We start from the raw sequence: 21,563 nt of genomic DNA on the forward strand, positions 1-21,563 counted from the left end.
GGCATTCAAACATCAGAGGGCAATTTGTATTCTGCACAGTGGTTCCATTTTCTGTCTCAGCCAAGAAACTAATATCCTTAGCTGGATCTATAATGACAGCAACTTTTAGTTTGAGGATAGCACATTTACAAACTGCTTTATTCTAATACAACTCAATATGAGCCTTCCATTTTTGGAATAGATAAATCCTAATATAAGAGGGTTCCATCACAAAAACACTTGTAAAGTGATCAGGCCTCAAACATTTGGTATATTAATTGTCCACCATGCTGTCCATTAAATGTGATAATCCTGACAAAGGTATTTTAGGGAAGGTATAGAACTATCAGGTTTCTAATTCCATGTGAATTCTGAAAAGATTTCCCTCACCTCTTATGTGGTTAACTTGATAGGTAGTATCTTGAATATCTAATACACATGCTAACACATCTTTACAGAAGACAGTTCTATGTAAGGTGTCAAAGTAGATATTTTTGGTCTACATATGGGTTTCATAGTGGGGCTTTGTAACAGGTTCTTTGCTGGGGGGTCTTTATAGTGGTATCTTTGTAGTGGATCTTTATAGGAAGGGTGAGTCTCTATGTTTGGCCTTCATAGGGTATTCACAAAGCGGAAGCACACATTCTGCACAGTACTGCACCCCTTGCATGGTGTGGTATGCTACATACCTGACCTCATCATACACACACCAAAACATACGTTCACCATAAAGATGAATGTGGTATTATTGTTATCTTGTATTTATATAGTGCTGACATATTACACTTTACAAAGTCCATAGTCATATCACTAGCTGCCCTTCAAAGGGGCTTGCAATCTAATGTCTCTACTATAGTCAGTAACACAGTCTAAGACCAATTTAGAGGGAACCTGGAAGTTTTTGGAATGTGGGAGGAAACCCACGCAAACACAGGGGGAACCTTCAAACATGCAGATAGTGTCCTGGCTGAGATTCAAACCTGGGACCCAGCGCTACAAAGTGCTAAGCCACTGTGCTGCCCCACCATTATACACTGGTAAAACTGATGACTTCTGTGTGAAACTGACTCTGTGATGTAAGTAAATGGGCCTTATTATCAACTATTACAAATAAACCAATGATGCAGTTATGAATTGCTTTTTAATTTGCAGATTACTTTATTTCTGTTTAGTAGAAGGTGAATTTTATGGCTCTGGACCTCATCCAGAATAATGAGGCATGGCAGAAGTAATAGGATTAGATTAGGAATAGTAATAACAGATAAGGCGCCCCAATGACTTGACTGACTGACAAATATGATGATAAATATCTCACTCATTCCCATACAGTCATTTTATTGCTGGAGGTAAGGGATAATTGGATTGATGTTGACTCTGAGTCCTGTGAGAGGTGATTGCTATTGTTTCTGTGGGAGATCACATAGGTACATGTTGTCCTCTAGGACACGTGTATTCATAAACTTCTTCTTTCTGTGTATTCATAAACTTCTAGTGCACTGTGCTGTCAGTAATAGCACAGCTGTGAAAATAATCCATTTTGAATATATAGCAAGCATTGGGACAGAATGGAACTGTGCACATGGACTTCTTCCTTCTATACTCTGGATTGGATTAGAACAGCAGTGTTCAACATCAGTCTGTTAATATTATTTTCCCTGTAGGTATTTTCTTTTCTATATCTTTCTTTCCATCTATTTATTTATAAATTTATTTATTTTAGCAAAATGAAAAAAGACATACTTTGTCCTGACTTGCTGTTGCCGTGTTGCTGCTTGGATTCAGGTTAAAGTAAAATTTAACCAGAATATTGGTCATTCAGTTAGGTTCCACAAGAAGCATTTAACCTTGATTTCAGGGGATCAGTTCACTACTGGAAAGCATAGTGTTATTGTACTTGCAAGATATTTAGAATTTACTGCAGGCATTGTAGTTTGTTGAGTTGTGATCATCATCATTTTCTGCTGCCACTGGGCTCATAGTAATACATTTGTGGCAAGTTATAGCAAGCACTGAGCAATGCTGCTGTTAATGACCTACACATTATATAGACCACTGCTACATTTATTTCTGCTATCAATGGGGCTGAAATTTCTTTTTTGTATTACTTGTAATCACAACCAATTGATGTCACAGTTGTATGTAAAAGAAAGTTGGCCTGGAGCCATTAGGCGAAGGGCCGCATGACAGGGTAGGAAGGGAAGGCAGGAAATGCAGGGGTTAAGTGTTTAAAAAAAAAAAAATAATTTTTTTTATGCGGAAAATTGGAAGGTTGGGATTGGGGGGTTATTGATGCAGGGAGGGGAGTAGTACAAGGGTTTAAAAAGGTACATGAAGGGAGGGGAGAGGCAATAATTTTGGGAACGAGCAACTCCCACCCTCCCTCCCCTTTTGGTTTTAGTAATGCTTGGGCTTTTTGTCATAGCAGCGGGGCGGGTTTTGCTAGGTCCATGAAGGGGTTAAGGTTTGGGAAAAAACGGAAAAAAGGGGGTAGAGTCTATCAAGGGATTTCGGTTTGTTTCGGTAGTGGTGGTCCTGTACGACACTTAGCTGTCGTGGGGGCTAGTTGTTAAAAGGGGTTATCCGCTAATTGTCCCCGAGGTGGTGGGATAGCGGCTGGGGGCCTGGTTAATGAGCGGAGGGACTTGGAAAAAGGATTAGGTGGGGAGGAATTGTTTCATGGACCTAAAAAGATAACAATGGCAGGGTAAAAGTGGTTGTTTAATGTTTTTCATATGTTGGTGTATATATAAAAAGCTATGTTAATATATACAATGTTAATAAAATGAGCTGCTATGGCCAATGTAATCCAACAGGTGGTATTGTGTATTTAATGGGGAAGTTGGGTTGGGTTGGAGAAAAAAAACCTTGCAAAGAGACCACCGACTGACATATTTAACAAAAATTTTGCAATTTTTTGGGGGGATTTCAAACAATTTCTTCTGTCTAGTTACACTCAATGAAATATCATTGCTAGCTGAAAGCAATAAAAACAGTTCTACATAATAGTTTCCAACATTTGAAATTGACTAGGGACACCTTGAAAGATTTGACAAGAAAAATGTGGTACACGAAACACACCGGTACAAACTGTGTATTTGGAGGGGGGTCTTTAGAATGAAATATAGCTGATATCTTTAATATAGTAAATAAGAAAAAAATAAGAATAAAAAAGCATCAATGTTGTTTTCAGTGGGGTTAAAAAAGCATCATGGTCTATAAATGTAAAATATGCAGCAGTTAGTGAGTAAATGGGAAGAAAACCAACCTCATTATTGGTCTGTGGGAGCAAAATTAATTTTATCATTGTAATCAGGAAAACTCAAACACCACAATTGTTGTCAGTGGTACCAAAATGAACCCCACCATTATTAGTAGGACCTTGATGAACCTCTCTATTATCATCTATGAGACCAAAATGAATCTTACCATTGGTCCCTGTAGAACCAAAATCAACATAATTACTGGTATTAGTTGGACTCAAATGAACATCAATATTGTTGTCTTTGAGACCAAAATGAGTCACGTCAATTTGTCAATTGAAGCAAAATGAACTTCATTATTGGTTTCAGTATGACAAATATTAAACCCAGTTTTGTGTTGATCATTGGTTATCTACCCCAGCTCACACTACTGACTTAATAAACTATGTTGTTACTTCAACAGGATGTCACTTTCCCCTAAAAAGCCATCATAATTTCATTGCAGACCATGTAGTTTAGCACTCAACACCTGCTGAACATGGAAACTGCAGGACATTCTCCAAAATCCCAGATCTGTTCTGCAATATCTGGAACTATTTGCAAAAGGGATTTATTCAATCATTCATCTAAAAAAGGCCCAGCAGATTGTTCATTGTTTATTTTGTTTGCATTCCCTTCCTTTGTGCAGTGTATTTGTTGTACTTTATAAATCAATGCCATTGATCACACCAGTGGGATGTATGAAATAAAGATCACTTGTGAATATGTGTCAGCTTTATGGTGTTTGCAGAAGAATTTAAAATGTATCATACCTGACAAACATGAGTTACCGCTCAAGAATTCATGAAACATTAATAGGCTTTTCATTTAGTTTAGTTAATGACTAAGAGAAGCTCACATAACACAACAGCCAATTAAAAAAGAACTCTGCTAAACACATTTTACATCCCAGTGTAATGTTGGGAACATGACAATCCTTTAATTGATTAAGAAGCATTTTTTATCAGGTCCCCTTGTGTCTCAGACATGGGAAGAACCCATGCATGGTCAAAGCTGAGGAGGAATAAATCAGGGACTATAAATCACTGCTTGCATTATACAAAAGGAGGTTCCCCTCATTTACTTTGTCTAAAATTGACACTCACTTAGTATATTTCAGGGGTCCTAGACTACAGACTTCCACATCAGGGAAATTACTTAATTAGGTGTAGCTTCTAATAACACATACATAGCACAGCCTTTGTGTATAGCCCCCTCCGCTTAGGAACTCCAGGATCAACAAATCATAAGTAATCGTACTCAAGTCTTAGTGTGCGTTGTGTATTTCTTCCAAATCTGTGCTGTAATCCATCACAGGTCTTTAATTTTCTTCTCAAGGAGGGTTCTTCTACCTGAAATGTTTGTTCACTGTTCTCCTACCCCAGGGTTGTGCGTCCCAAAGCCATGATGTTCTGGTCCTAGATAATGTGGCTTCAATAATGTTGTCCTTCATTTACCAGAGAAGACAGGGGACATCTAGTGGCATGACAGAACTACTGCAGGGAACAGCTCTGGATTGAAAATGAGTATTCCAACAAACCCTGTTATTTTAATTTCACTTTTGATAGGCAATTTTTTTATTTTTATTTTTACTTTGTATTCTGGTTTCATTCTCCCTTGAGAAGTCTTTACATTAACATGCTATAGAAGTTAGGACTGGTAAATTACTATTTCTGGAAATATCACATGAATCAAATCCAAATGCAAATCATCCTTTCCAATCACCAATCAAAAGAGACAGGCTACATTGATATATGTACAACTTTTGAAATCAAGAGAAGCAGCTTCGATCCTGTGTAGGTTAAAGGAGCTACCTACCATTGGTCTATCACTGAAGTATTTACAGACATACACATTTATAGACATACACATACAGTAATGAGCTGATCAAAGACAGACAGTAATATTTATATGAATGAAATGTTTGAAACCCTTTATATAAATGGGGAATGGGACCTGGCATCATGTCCCCATTGCTTCCAATCCCCTAGTGCTAGTAGATCTGTTTAAAGTTGATCAAGCCAATATTATCAGTAGGTCTCAAATAAGGTAAAGAGTGTATATATATATATATATATATATATATATATATACAGTATTATGGACCACATAGTGACATTAGCCTGGGGGTAGAGAGATGCTAAAAGTGACTTAGGCCATTTCCTCAGGGCCTCAGACATCAGTCTGGTTTGCTGTATTCAATGCAGAATTCTTCTTCTTTTCCTTATGGCGTCATTCATTTGTAGCTGCATGAACAACAAAACAGCAGTGTTAGCAGCAGCTATAATGCAGGTCCTGATTACTACCTAGCTGGCAAATTGAACACATACACTGAACTGTTCTTCTGCCTTTGTATTGCTCCCCGTGCATCTGCTACTTACAAACAGCTGTTCTGTGTAATGTGGGTCTGTGTGCATTACCAGCTACATTAAAAAAAAAACTTCCTTTACCATTGATGAATTCACGCTGTTAGGAGAGGTACAGGAAAACATACAAATTCAGATATACAATAAACCATAGGTGTCATGTGTCTGTTGTTTTTTTGTGTGTACTGTTCAGCAGAAACACATTAACCAACAACGGATTAAAGCTTAAAGTTTTGTTTTCAACAAAAGGGCTTAACATATATTTGGGATAATGCACATCTAATATTAATATGAGCCTTAACATAAAAGTCTGCCTGAATGGAAGCATGGCAGATATGACCAAGATCACATAAAAAACAGAATACGTTTACAATAGTATTCTAATTATAGCTCTGCTTTACAATGGGACTGAAATTAATGTAGTAAGCATTTCTCTAAAAAGGCGCCTTGCTCTCCCCAACAAAATGCAAGTCTAAGGTAATTGGCTTTTATATTGGTTATTTGTAAACCTCTGTAACATTCTGTGTTAGACACCACCAATCTCTAAACTCTGCATTACATGCTACTGATCTCTGCACTTAGTGTTGCATGCCACTGACCCCTGCACTCTACATTACATACTACTGACCCCTGCTGCACTCTACATTGCATACTATTGACCCCTGCACTCTACATTACATACTACTGACCTCTGCACTCTACATTACATAATACTGACCTCTGCACTCTACATTACATACTACTGACCCCTGCACTCTACATTACATACTATTGACCGCTGCACTCTACATTACATACTATTGACCCCTGCACTCTACATTACATACTACTGACCCCTGCACTCCACATTACATACTACTGACCTCTGCATTCTGCATTCCATATTACTGACCCATAAGGTATGTACTATACACTCCTTCGCTCTGCACTCAATCATAAACACTAATGATCCCAGCACATTATTTAATATTTACTGGCCTCTGAGCTCTTTATTACATACTACTGAACTCTGAATTACTGTGTTGCACAGTACTGACCCCTGCACTCTTTGCTACATACCCCTGATCTCTGTGCTCTGCTTTACTTACCCTCATATTCCTGCATTCTATTACATTCTCCTGATCTCTACACCCTGCATTAGATACTACTGGCCCCTGCACTCTGTCACAAGCTACTGACACTTTATCTCTGCATTACATTCTATTGATATCTGCATTTTGCATTACATACTACTGACCTTTGCACTCTGCATTCCATATTCCATATTATTTGCAGTATATACTATACACTCCAAACACGAATTCACCCAGCACATTGTTTTACATTTACTGGCTTCTAAACTTTTTATTACACAATCCTGCACTCTGAATTACCTGTTAACATATTTTGTTCTGGCCCTGCATTTTTACCCCACCCCTTACCTCCCGACATAACCTTTTACGTATTTGCTGAAAAAAGAGTGAAAGTAAATACTATAAAATAGCTGTTAGGAGACACTTATCTGGTTAGCGATGTCTTGCTGTGCGCCACCACAGTTTTACACCCTGTTTATTCTGTACAGCCTTGTGACTTGAGGAAGCAATGAGAACAAGGAAATAATTGCATCTCCTGCTTTCCTTTAGCCGGGTGGCCCCAGATGTACCTTTATCAGCATCCCCAGCACATACTCTGTGTACAGCTGATGGAGATTCTAGGAGCAGATTAGTCCCTGGCTTCATCCTGCCCTGCTATTGATTGGCATTATAGATTTTGCTCACAGTCACCAGTTGCCTGTTGTAGCGTTAAGGTTGCAGACCTGCGGCTGGTGTGTTTGTTATATTTACTATTGCTGACCCTATGATTGTTTGCTATCTGAACTTACCTTGTGCCTGTGACTACGACTCTGCTTTGTCTTTATCCTTCAATACCTTGTCTGATGGACTGATTACCTGTGTATGACCTCTGGTTCTGTATTCTGGACATGCTTCCTCTGGACTCCCCTGTACTCCATTATCTGTTGGCTCCTGGTCCTCTGTCAGTTTTTCCTTGGTGCATCTAGCCTACCGAGGCTGAGCGGGGGCTTGCTTTACGTGAGGAGTGCAGGGTTAGATTGGAGGATTGGTGTCTGGTGAACACTGGTACTGGACCAAGGCCTTACGGTAAGAGCTTTAAATCTACAGAGGGATACTGACTTCATATTCAAGATGGTGGTTCCGGGTCACAATTTGATAGCCTTTGGATATATATGAGTAAAAAACTTGAACTGGAAAACAGGAAAAATGTTTGTTGAATTTTTGGTCAGTCTGTCTGTATAGGATCTTCGAGAAAAGTTAAACTGTTTATAGTTGACAGTAAAGGAGAAAGATGAATACTTATAGACGACATGACATAGGTGATCTGCTTCAATAATTTAATTTTTTAGCCTATTGGAATTCAACCCCCCCCCGCCATCTTGTATTTTTTATCACATCACACAAAAAAAACCAAAACACAATATTTAATTTAAAATAATAAGTACATCTTTATTTGCTTCACCAAAAACAACAACCAAAATTCAAGATTATACATTTTAAATGAAAACATGAGTAACATTTCTGTATATTTCCAGAAGTCTTGACATTATTGTCGTTACATTGCTGATACAGTACTGTCATCCTACAGTTTTTTGGATTAATGAGGTGCAAACTACCACGTATATAAAATAAAAAATAACGAGAGGGTGCATTGGTAGATCTAACTTTTTTGGATCTTTAGTGCAGTCGAGATTTAATATTCTTGAACTCAGCCTGATAACCAAGGCCAAGCTGTCATATAACATAAGTACCTCACCTTTTACATTCAAGATGGAGAATATATACCAGGATTACTATAACATATACAAACATATCTTGTGAATATGTTTATATAAATGAAAAGAAAAGAGAAGTATTTTCAGTTACTTTTTTTTCTTTAGGCTAATGAAAAAAACAATCCCATTCGAAATCTTGTTGATTTAGTCCATAGTTCATATTACCACAATATGGATCATTCATAATGTATTACTTTCAACTCTTAATGTTAGATTTGCATCACAATGCACAACTGCTTCCTAGTGGGAATGTATCAAAGAATAACTTAGGTCTGGGGGTGGAGGGTGTAAAGAGCAAATTGATTTATCTTATTCTTTTGTTCCTATAAGTTTCTTCTCCATGGGACTGGTCTCCTGACGCCTCTTTCATGAGCCACTCTAGACCCTGGCATCATCCCCTACAATGAAGGGCCAATGGACATGAATTGGAAGTGAGGTCATCCAGTGTCTGCTCACAACTTGAAGGTCATGTGAAAGAGGAGGAGCACCAGCTGTGGGAGAAGCAACCCCAACCCCAGTTGAGATTAAGATTTAATCTAATCTATTCAGATTTTTTAAGATCTATTAAGATTTTAAAAATACTTTGTATTTAGTAAAGTCAAACATTTAAACTGATCACAAGTTACAATTTCCCCAATTGTAATGGTAAAGTAAAAAGTAGATACTGTTTTGCTCTACGCAGAAATTAATCTATCATGTCCTTTCAACATTTGAAATCAATTTTGAGTTTATGCTTTTAATAGTTTAGAAAACCCATCTTGTTAATAACCTGATCTTTTAAAAATATTGTCCAGTAATGTGCAAAGAGTCCAAATTGGGCCAAACATACAGATAATAAAAAAAATAAAAACATTAAATGTAATGTAAACACAAACAAAAGAAAAACAGAAATCCTGAAACACATTTGTGACAATTCCATTGTATACTGGCAGGTTCCTGAACATATAAGTTTTTTTATAAGCCTGGTGGATAAGTACAGATTATAAAAGTTTCATTTTTAACAATTGTCAATGCCCACGTTAGATTTTCATTTCACTCTGCCCATATTTGGCTCAAATGTGCATGTTCACATTCAGCAGACGATAATTTTGTACATGTAATATGTCCATTCAGAACAATTTGTTTTTTAACATAGAAAGCTGCTTCCATTGAAGTCACCTGATTAGCCCACCTATCCTAGACTCACCCTTGCAGATATAAAATATCACTACTGCCCCAATATAATGTAAATCACACCCGCTCTATCCTTAGAGTCCAAATATCAGTTCTGCCCTACAATATTAAAAATCATGAACACTTATGCCCTAATCCTACAGAATCTTAATATCTACTATTACATGAACAACTCCCACTCAATCAATCTCCACCCTTACAGAACCCAAATATCGCTACTGCCATAAATCACAACCACTTCACGAAGCTCAACCCTTTAAGGGTGCAAATAACAGTACTGCTCTGCAAAAACATTATTTAAGATACTACTTCATCACTCGTTTTTTTTTAAGGGTCTTACAGATACATTACCATAAGAAAAATACCTCTACAAATCATATTATTACCTTGTATAATCATATTGCTTCTGTATGATAATGTATATATATATATATACAAACCTACAGTTCATGTTTGTGCACATATACATAAAACTCTAAGTGAAAGATGTAATATAGTGCAATGTATGATGGGTAATATATTTTGTTTCAATAAAAATATAGCAATGCTGAAACTGTATAAATCTCTGTTGACTTATATAACAATATAAGTGTCAGTTCTGTTTATAATTTCCATACTATACGGATAAGTATATCATACTTTACTCGTTCTACTACAAATATAATTTTCCTATTGGGAGAACACATTCATAGCCATACTAAAATATATATTCCGGGCCCTATTTATTGTCATTAGGATAGAGTTTGCTTATATGTTATAGTACTTTCATATAATAGAGAAATAGGGGTTGCAAATAGTACACACCAGGCCGAGTGTATAAAGAACTATTAAGGCAAAAGTCAAGTTTTACAAAAATAATGATATTTTGACAGATTGTGATTGAAACCTATCATGTGGTTCTCTGTGTTGAACAGTCAGGGGAAGGATACTAACCTTTGCCAGGTTTTTTATTTGTTGATGACTATCAACACCAGACCAAGACATAAAGGGGCAATAAAAACTTAACACATGTTATAACCCTCCCTAACTCTACATTTTATTGTATCTCTTAGAGCTTTTCTCCTATTTCCTGTCTCAGTGATCATATTCAGGGCAGCAGGAATAATAAATCAGAAAACAAAATTACTATTTGGGCCACTCATTTAGGTAATCTTCATTATGTGTGATCTAAAAAGTAGAAGAAAAAATAAATTCACCCTTTTTTTATTTTTCTACTTTATTTATGTGCAGTTATATCAGTTTATATCAGGTTATTTGTTTAAAGCTGAACTCCATATATATAACACAAATGATTGCATCTCTGTATTAATATACCATTAAATGTATTTTTCTACCATTTAGCTACTTGTATTTGGCTGCAGTTCCTGCATAGTAGAACTTAGATTGTGGGAGCGCTAACAATTAATTGTGCTTCATTAGCTTGGAAAGACAGAGATGATATCATCAATTTCCTGCTTCTCCTTTCTCAGTCCAGTCCTAGCGTGGAGAAGCTAGGTATTACTTTTTTATTATGTACAACATTTGTAAAGCAAATTTTTCCCATAGGTCTCAAAAAATCAGCCTTGCTTAGCTTTGAATACTAAATGAGATCTGGTGCATATAAAGGGTGGGCTGCCTCTAGCTTATAACCAGCTAGTATTTTGATGAGACACAGGCAGAACCATAGATACTCTATACAAGTATTGTTTTGGCCAAGTGGCCTGGGACCTTGGTGCTGGCAAGGCAAATATGCCAAACACTTAGCCACCATGCTGCTCTACCCAACTGCAACAGATAAAAGTTGAGATTGAATAGACAAAAGTACAAACCCTTTGGCAGATGCAACAATAAGTACAAAGTATATTAATTTAGTCTATGTATTTAGCTGTCGTCATGGAGTTCAAGTTTAATTTTTTTAGCATGCATTTACTACAAAATAAACTGACCACAAATGCACATTCTTTATATATCTTGAAGTTTGCCATTTTTAGGAATTACATTTATTTTCATGTGCTGCACATTAGCACAGGCAGTGTGTATAAAAACCTGAATTCTGCTTTCTAATTGGCTGCCATGGGACTTCCATGCACACTCTCTTATTAAAAAAGCATAATAAGACAGAGGAAGGAGAAGGGACCTCTACGATGCTGCCTGAAAAGGTTTCCAGCAGGGTTACAATTTTAGTTCCTTATGGAAATCCCCTTTAACCATAACAGAGTAATACAAGACGGTATCTTTCATGGGTGCGTTTCACCTTGATGTTTCAAAGTACAAAGATGAGAAAACACATTTTGGATTCTGGTAGCTCTTCCTATGATCTACTGCCGAACATAAGGTCTTCATTTTAAAATCCTCAATATGATAATATATCATATGAGCAAAATGTTCATAATGTTCCACTTTCTGTTTAATTCAATTCAAGGTGAAAAGTGACAATGCAAATAAAATTATTTTATTACAATCTAAGTAGGCAAGAATATTTTATCAGGAAAAGCTACAAATAGAACCTTATAAACTATTAATTACTCAAAGGTCATACTAGTTGTTACACATGAAATTTTAAGTGCTCTTAAATAAATTAGTTGGGAGAAAGTTCTTATCCGTATCAGGGCCTTGGGGCTTAATAAGTGCTTAATGCGTTTTTTTTATTTCCTAAGATTTTGGACTGTTTAATTTTAAAAAAATTGTTCTATCTTGTAAATAGGAATAAAAAGAAGGCTAAAAAAACTTACTAAATTATATCTTTTTTTTCTCATTAATTACTCAAAGGTCATACTAGTTGTTTTAAATTAAATCTTAAGTGCTTTTTGATAAATTAAACAAGAGAAAGTTCTAAGTGCTAATAGGGCCGTTGAGTTTAAGAAGTGCTTAGTGTGTTTCTTTTTTTCCTTGTGTTGCAGTTTTTTGGATGTTTTTTTTTTAATAAATTTTTTTATCTTTTAATTAAAAACAACAGGGTAATACAAGCTTACCAAAATATCCAAAATGTATTTTTAATGCATTAGAAACATCATATACACTGTATTCATGTTGTGTATACTAATTTATTGAAAAAATGTTTGATTGTTGCCTTTATTAAAGGGTACATCTACTTAAAACCAATTGATGGCGGCAGATACTGATAACTGCCGGTTACCCATGATCCACTCCCATCATGTTTAAATATTGATGTCATAGATGGTCTCCCTGCTAAAAATTCCTTAGGAGTAATGGAAGATAAATGTACTACCGAGGAATGCATCAAAGGTAATCTAAGGCTCAGTAATATGGAGTTCCTAATCAATCCTTGTATTAGAGGGAGGTCTATACTCAGAGGGTAACAAAAGCTATCCTAAATGCTGTTCTGTGCTACTGCAGATACTGGTCCAAAGTGACCATATGTGTCCAAAAGTCCATAAATATCCAAAAGTGTGATCCATCTGGTTATATACCCTCTTCTGAAGGTAAAGACCTACATTTAGAATAGTAACCTTGCCCCTAATGGAGAGGGGATCACATAATCATGTGACTAAATACCTATCCTGCGATATCAACCCATATGGAGACAAAGGGTTATGTTCAGAATGGCGATGAGGTTACAGTTTGGTTACCACCTTATGCCAGTGATCCACTGCATCAAGGAAAATGCTACAAGCTTACACCTGCAGCAGCCCCAAAGGGAATGAATGAGGTCAAATGTGCAGACGCCGGCTCTTTAGGAATCAGTGCTGCATTGTGAGTGATGGAGTGGTTGGCAGTGGTGCAAGCTGCTGGGAACCCCATTGGAATGCTCAATGCCAAGGCAGATCTAAACCTGCTCTAATTGGCACTGCAGGAAAAAAAGGACTAGAACCAGAAGTTCATAAAGCAGCCCCTTTATTACATTGTATTCCATTACTCTAGAAAGAACAGTAACTTAATATTACTCAAATATGGGAGTACATTGGAATCTCCTGTAAAGGACCATCACCCCAGGGTTGCTTGGAAGAATATGCTGACTGAGGTCGATTTAAGCATAATAAAAAAAAATCTGTTTATTGATATTACTGTATGGGGTCTCTTTGTATAGCAATGAATCTGACATTCACCAAAACATCGCCTGGTGGAGAATCTTCTAGGTCTATGTGTTTCAAAAGCTCAAAATCCTAGTTAGTAATGGCAGATCTAACATTGCTATGCTGACAGTTAAATTGCATGTTTAGTTTCAAGAAGATATTTGCAATTCCTTTTTTTCCTATTCTTCCTAGCATGACAGCGTTTTTCCTAGCATGAAACATTCTTTGTATTTTTCCTATTTAAAAGATTAAATGGTAACTACAATTTAAACTAAACATATGATAAAATTCGATAGAAATGACAATAAAAACTGCATGTTGAAAATTATTATTTTTTATAGGCAACTATAGCTATAAGCAAATCTTGAATTTTGGAACAATCAAGATTTAATTATGACTATCTATAACTCAGAATCTATGTTTTTCATTTTTTTCATCATATGTTCACTTTATATTGCCCAATTTTTATGTCTTTACCTTTTGTGAGTTGATCAACATTTTACTGCAGTTTGGACTTTGAATTGGCACGATGGAAAAGTTTTTTTTAGTTCATTTATTTTTTTTATTTTATTTTATTAGTAGCCCTTCTAAAAAAAGGTGAGCTATTATTTTAGGTTATCTAGTTGCCAATAGCATTTTAAAAGTATTTAGGAAGTAAACATAAAATACTACCATTGAACAGTACTGTTTTAGGAATATTTAGTTCATGTCAAGTGAACTTAGTTTGACCTGAATTTCATGAGATTACAGAAGTACATTTCGTTCAGCAGTGTGTAAAGACCATTGCCTGTCATTCTTAAAAAAAAACAAGAAAAAAAAAGAAAATGAAAAAAAAGCTTTTTTTAACATTTTTCTCAAACGGCAATACAAGCTGGTGTTAGAATAAAATTCTATTAAGAGAATATATTTATATTATGTACAGTATTAGGTATATACATTTATATTGAAAGCTTTCTTTAAAACATAAAAAAGCAACCAGCGCTGCACAATTTGTAAACATACAAAGTGTACTAACAACACACAAGAAGCTTAAATAAGACAAAGAAATAAAAATGACAAGAGAAACGTTAAATACAGAACAAATTGTACAATAGTGTTTTTTTTTTTACTTTTAAATACAAAAATAAATAAAATCATTACATATGTAGATTCACATACCAGTTGTACAAACAATAAATTATTTTACTTTTTTTTATTCAGTGCTGTATCTATATTTAAAGGAGTGTAACAAAGTAAAACGTAGGCATAATTATATCCTCATGTAAAAAATGGCCACAGACATAGAATGAGGGTCACCAGTTCTGGCTCTTTTTTGGCTAGCTCAGGTGATGCTCATATGTCTGCGGAACAAATGTATATTCCGCCCGGATTGGTTTTGAGGAAGAAACTATTAGGAAAGTATTATAACATCTCATTTTTAGTGTTTTACATGCTGGGCCATGCATCAGCTTCTTCCATCACTTTAGTCAAACAGAAACACTGGTGTGACCACAACATTTACGGTTTGTGCCAGAAACATTGGTCCTAATATAATAAAGCTCTCTAAGACTGGAAATAATAGAGAAAAATGGAAGAACCTGGGTGATCTAGCAAACCTGGAATGGATTTATTGAAAACCATTTGCTATTAGTTTGCAACTATTTTCACAATCCTGCAATTAATCAATGACAAGATTAATTCAAGGTTTGCTGGGTTCTGCCATGATAGTCTATCGTCTATACTCTTGAAGAGCTTCAATAAAACAAGCCCATTGGACACATCACTTTGTATATAAAAGTCTACAGTTAAAACAAAATATTCTTAGCCACTTACCACTGTACTGGACAGCTTTAAAAAATTAGGCCCAATGTGTGCACTAAAAGTAAAGAATTGGAAAGAAATCCCTATACTCTTTTACACAGGACCATCCACAGCCCTTAAAGTATGAAGCTGCATGAAAGTCAGAGCCCTTCTCTGAAATTAGCAGTGCTTAGAGATAGGAATTATTAGGGAGAGTGCTGCCTAAAACTCTAGACATCTATGACAGCACAGTCTCTAACAATAAACCCATCCAAGCAAGTCTAATCCTATATAAGAGCTCAGAATTTCTCAAAGTCCTGAAGTTTACTGTATAAGTTAAGGAGATAAGGGCCACAAACATTAAACAGCTGGTCCCTGTAAATGGAAAGAGAAATGTATTATGCCTCGGTTATTCTTTGTTTGCCTCCCATATTATCATACTCTATGTAGATATTTGTCCATTTATTTATTTTGCATCATGCTATTATAACATGGAGATCGCTTGATATATGAATTGTCAAGCCTCGTCTTTACATTTAACTTTCTGTCTTTGTATAAGACTTTGGTAACTCTATGCCTCCAAGTCACTGAACAATGTCCTTGTGGCTCTGACACATTATACGGTACAGGACACTGTATGGAGCATTCTCCTCCCGTCACCAAACTGGCGTATTGATTTTTTTCAGTGTTTTGATGAAGAGAGTATCAGTCTTGCTCCAGGATTGTTAATGCTGCTTAGTGCATAATCAATACAGTTTAGATCAGGGAGGTTTTTTAGTTTACAGAACTTTATTTTGCTGAGGATAATAAGGAAGCTGCTGTTTTTTTCTCATTTAGCCAATGTAAATCTGACATTATTTAGGCCTTTTATCAGTTTAAAGGGCACAGATGCAGTAATCAATAGCGACTAAAGTACTCTTCGGTAAACTACTTCTCATTAGTTAATTATTTAGGAAAAAAAATAAAAGGTTGCAATTATAAATCTACAAAGTGGAATACTAATCCAAACCGGGAATTTTTTTAGTTTTTCTTTCTCTTGATAGAGCTAAGAAGCGGGGGGAACTAAAGTCTCCCAGAACCTAGCACCATGCCTATGTTATGCTGCTCTCACTGCAGCACTGGCTTTTAAAGAACCAGCATTTACAGATTTGACAGGATCAGTGCTGTTCATTGCTGCTTTAATAGATTCTCTATTACGCTGTCATGGGTGGATGCTATATGTGGCATTTACCCTGAGGAAGTGACCTCCCTGACGGTCCAAACAGGAGAAGGAAGGTGCAAAATTTGTCACTGCACGAGGATCCCGTAACCTTCTCAGCCAAAAAGGGCCCCCATGGAGACCCAATTCAGTTCAATGTGGGTATCCAAGTCAGTTCAGCATAGGGGCCCACTGTTGTCCTAATATTTTTTTGCTCCCTATTTCTGTGTTGGAGATTTCCCATTTTTTGTTCTTGGTCAGTGGGACAAGACGTGAAGGTAAATCTCCCAACAGGCAGACAAACAGCAATAAAACTCCTTTGCTAAATAGAGAAGGGTTAGAGTGTTTGTCATGATGTATATCAACTCTGTTGGGATTTCATGGCACCCTACGCATCGTTTATAACAAGGATCACCAGGAGATCAAATTAGGTGTAATCACACAGCAATACAAACCTTACAAAAGTTCTAACCCTCCCCTATTTTATTCAAACTATGAAACACTTTTGACAGTGAAGCTTTTAAGCAAATTAGATAAAGCTATGGGCTTTTTGTTCTCAGATAGGCTTTCTATTTTTACAGCTCAACTCAATGAGAGTGCATTGTAACCAACAATGAAGGATGATTGCTATGGGTTACTGCATTCTGTGCAATGCTCTTTGCTTTTATTATTATTTCACTGAGCCAGTAAACTTAAAGTATAATGAAGCGTATAAAAGAGAACACAAATGTAATTTTCAAAAAGGAACATATTGCTCTAAAGAAAACAGATTTTCTGGTATTTTTTGTAACAATTGCACACTAGAATCTGAGAAATCGTGATTCCAGTAAAATGCCTGTAGAAATGTAGAAATGTGTCATACCTCCATCAATCTTCATGCTACCAAAGTTGGATTAACTGAATGATTCAAGATGGGATTCGAGTGTCATGGTCATGCTTGGAATCCATGTGGTTTCCTTGGCTGGTGTTCCACTGTTTCAGGTGTAAAAAGTTATGCTGTACCATTTGGTGTCCAAATGGTGTGTTTAAAAATCGAAAGGCTAGGGGGGCATTGATAGCATCTACATGGCTCTGGGTTCTGATCTGACCTCTTCTATCTTGTTGAGAAAAGTCATCTTGCCCTTATGGGACCAAGTGACAGTGTCTGTTTAAAATCCACTCACTGACCACTGTATAGTCACCTTTCACTTTTATGGCCACCAAAAAAACTCTGCCTTCATGCATGGTGGAGTATATGACCTTCCGTTATGATATAGTAGTATTCAGGCTAAGAAGTCAACCACTATGCCCAAACACTGTAATAAGACAGAGATTTAAGAAAACCATTAGCTGTTGCAGCCAAGTGTCCAATACTGTTGGTATGCCAATTGACATTGATTTGCAATACAAATGATCACAGGACATTTTGAAAAAATGACAGACTAATGGGATTTGCCTTATTATCAGTCTCCAAAACCCTGTTGTAGGGATTACATGACCAGCCCGAATTTGCAGCCTCAATTTTTTATCTTTTAAAATATGACTGACAGTATATTACAGTTAATAAGGCATAAAAGAGCAGAAGGGGAATCTGTAAAGTTAATATAACCTTTGCTTCTATTCATAATCTACTAGTAATCTACTAGCTATGTACATGAACATATACATACATGTAATTGTGATAAAGATTTTAAGCTTCCTGGCTCATGAAAGTTCATCAAACTGGATTCTGCCATATAATAAATATCAATTGTCTGCAGTTTAAATACTATTTTGGCCAAAGTTCTCATCCTAACAGATATTGATTTTTGTCAACGCTTTTTTTAGAACTGGCATCAGGTTTACATGGCTTTAAAAAACTACCCAGATGATTTACTAATAATTCCCTTTGGCCTTTACATACCCAGTAAGATTCAGGTAATATTCCTGTTTTGATTTTGCATTCCACCGAACCTAACTGGTTGTCTGAAGTCAACAAATACCAATGTAAAATGGCTCCAACAGTTAACCTTCCCTTATTCCTTTTTTTTTTGTTATCAGGACAAATGATACACTGACAGTAATACATTCAAACTGGAATACAGCTATTTATAATGACGTGACATTCTCTGGCCTTCAGTAACGTGAAACCATCCTTGCACCCGAGCATTCAATCAGATATCAGCAAAACTGTTAAAATCTGATTGGTGACTATAGCACACTGTACTCCGATGCTTTTTACATCATTGGGCTTAAAATGGAACGATGATCAAAATAAAATAATGATGCAGCCTACCCCTAGCATGAACAAGGCAGTTTTTGCTTAGCAATCCCTGTTGGTGCTACTAGTAGATCTGTTATGTTTCCAATCCCTGTAACAGGGCGCTCAAACTGTTCTGAAAATGGACAGCAGTGTTGTCCTAGATGGCAATGTATTAGTAGATGGATTTTAATAAGGATGCAAAGGAATAAATCCCAATCTCAGCTAATACTTTTTCCAAAAATATTTAAACCATTTGGTCTGACTGCTATCAGCACTTCTTCCAGTGTAAATTGGTCTTTCCCATCATGGACAGTTTGGTCGGTTACAGGTAAAGAAAAAAATAGGATCAGGATAATAAAACAGGATCAAATAATAAAATTATAGGTATGGAGGACTCAGAAATTCAATAACTGTTGTGAATGCTACTGATACTACATCATGTTGGTCACCTTTGACTTTATCCATAGTTATATTATAAATAAATAAGGCAATACAAAGGTCATGGATGTGCAAAGTTGAAAAATGGTAACAACCAACCAGAGGGAATCAGAATAAGTGGATTCATCGCCAAATAGTGTATGTTGTTGGTTGCACTTTGCACGTCACTTTTCAACTTTGAAATTTAAAAAAAAAATTGACAATATATGCCTCCAAGTAGCTGATAGCACCTGAATAAAGATTGAAGCTCAGCACATGAAGAAATATATTACATGGGAAAACTGATTTGTTTCCTAGAGATTTTGTTTATATTGATTGTGCAGCCTTTTTCATATAACATAGATCGGACAGCTGCTGACTGTGACCAGCAAGCCCTGTTCATAATACAATAACCTATAACAATATAGGACAATCTTTTGATAAAGGTATACAAGATTACCTCTAAAAATATGTAAGCTACTTTGAGCACCTGAGTTCTCAAAGTCATTTTTTCTATTTCCTCTAGCCATATTTACACAGAAAAATAACCTTTTGAAATAATAAAAAAATAATGTGTCCAGACAGAGAGAATGTCATATTGCCTAGAACTCGTTTGATCGTTTCTGTTTCTGAAATTAAAATGTCGATGCCCTTTACATTTGGTTTTTAACTGAAACCAATGCCTGTACCTTTCATGTGGGATGGTTGTTACAATTTGTAAACAAATGTCTAAAGAGAACACAAGCTGGTCAGCGAAAACATAAAAAAGGGCAAAAAAAAAACAAAAAACAAAAACATTGGACTAATGAAGAGCAGCAAGCTCCGTTTTTCCAGTAAACACCCGCAGCTGTTTTCTGAAACAAATGGTAAAAGTTAATTCAGCTACAGATCTACTTTGGTCAATCACTCTGCTTAACAGAAGAAGCAAGTGACATGTAAAGTGACACACCAATTGACACGTATTTACAAAACACCACAAATATAACCTACATGCCATCCAAAAGTATAAGTTAGCAGATGTTGTTGAAGGCTTTCTTCTCTAGAGGTAGGTGATGTCGATGTGACATAAACATAAACCTGTTTCCATACCATCACCTACGTGCTGAGGTTCCGCATGATGTTCTATGCTGATTTGCAAGGTTTGCCGAACAACCCGAGTATATTGTCTTAAAGGATATCTCCCTTTGAGGCCCGTATTCTGTAGAGCCCTTACGTTGTTTCAGGACAGCTCATACAAAACCTTAACTAAACCTTAACATCTGTCTTGCTAGATCTATTTATACACAGTAGTTAGAACTGTGTCGTTGAAGACAAAGTTTATCCTTTGGTTAACACTTCTTGAGTAAGCATTGTTTAAATGCTGATGGTCTTTGAGAAAGTAGACATCCCTTTGCCAACTTCCCTTGTCCATCTTGGCACTGGACAGTCCTGGTGTGCCAGCCTGTGTCACATGTTCTTGAGCAGGACAGCCATGGGCCGGTCACCCACTGTGGCTGGTTACTCTGAGGAACAACATTATTGTTTATAGTGTTTGTGGTGGCACTTTGTTTGGCCGGTACAAAGAAACTGTAACGGACATCTAAAGGTTTGGTGATATCTGTGGCTAGAATCTGTACAACAAGCACCTCCTTGGTAGCTGAGTGGCCCATACTATGGAAGGAATCCTCCACGTGGCTCCAACCGCTATAGTTCATGGCAAATCCATTCATTTCGATGATGGTCTCAGAAGTAGAGATCATATATTTTCCATTGATGATGTACTCTCCTGTCTTCTTTTTTAATGCTAAGTAAGCTGTAAACTTGGTCTGATCTTTGGCCTTGTATTGCTTCACTTTGATATGGGTGGCTCCCTCCGGGATCTTTACAATATCCGTGTAGCCTTTGCTGTGAAACAAACAAGAGGAGAAATTATAATGAACCCACCTTTAATCTATATAGTGCCCAGCAACCTCAAGTCGGTTGGATTTTTGGGTACATTCATATCATCAGCTTAACAATATATTATTAAGATATGTTAATGTTTTATAAACCTTAGGGTTGAGTTACTAAAGAACTGTTTATTTAAAAAAAGATACATTTAGCTTAGTGTATACAGTGAAAATTCAATTTGCATATCCAATCACAAGCAAGAAAATGTAAAATAAAACAAGAATTTTGCTTGTATATTAAAGTCAACAAAAGCTTCACTTTATTCAATAAGCTTAGTGAATTATCCCTTGCAGAGTGATAATTTCCTTTGCTAAACTTTAATAAAAGAACTCAGTTCTTTCAAATTATAACATCCTTAGTCTCTATTGTTCCACACTTAAAACAGAATATCTGTTTTTTTTTAATTGATTTTTGATTAAATG

General features: G+C 36.2%; 1 protein-coding gene across 1 annotated transcript in view; it reads right to left on the bottom strand.

Annotated features, from left to right (window-relative positions):
* Positions 1–8,059: 8,059 nt before the first annotated feature.
* Positions 8,060–21,563, bottom strand: part of ADAMTS5 (ADAM metallopeptidase with thrombospondin type 1 motif 5) — an 80,765-nt gene continuing 67,261 nt past the window's right edge. Inside the window, exon 8 of the mRNA XM_072398016.1 lies at positions 8,060–21,096. Coding sequence (XP_072254117.1) covers positions 20,541–21,096 — 556 coding nt within the window. The 3' untranslated portion in view covers positions 8,060–20,540. The remainder of the gene's footprint in view (positions 21,097–21,563) is intronic.

Source organism: Pyxicephalus adspersus, chromosome 1 (genome assembly GCF_032062135.1).
Source record: "Pyxicephalus adspersus chromosome 1, UCB_Pads_2.0, whole genome shotgun sequence".
NCBI classification, from domain to species: Eukaryota; Metazoa; Chordata; class Amphibia; order Anura; family Pyxicephalidae; genus Pyxicephalus; species Pyxicephalus adspersus.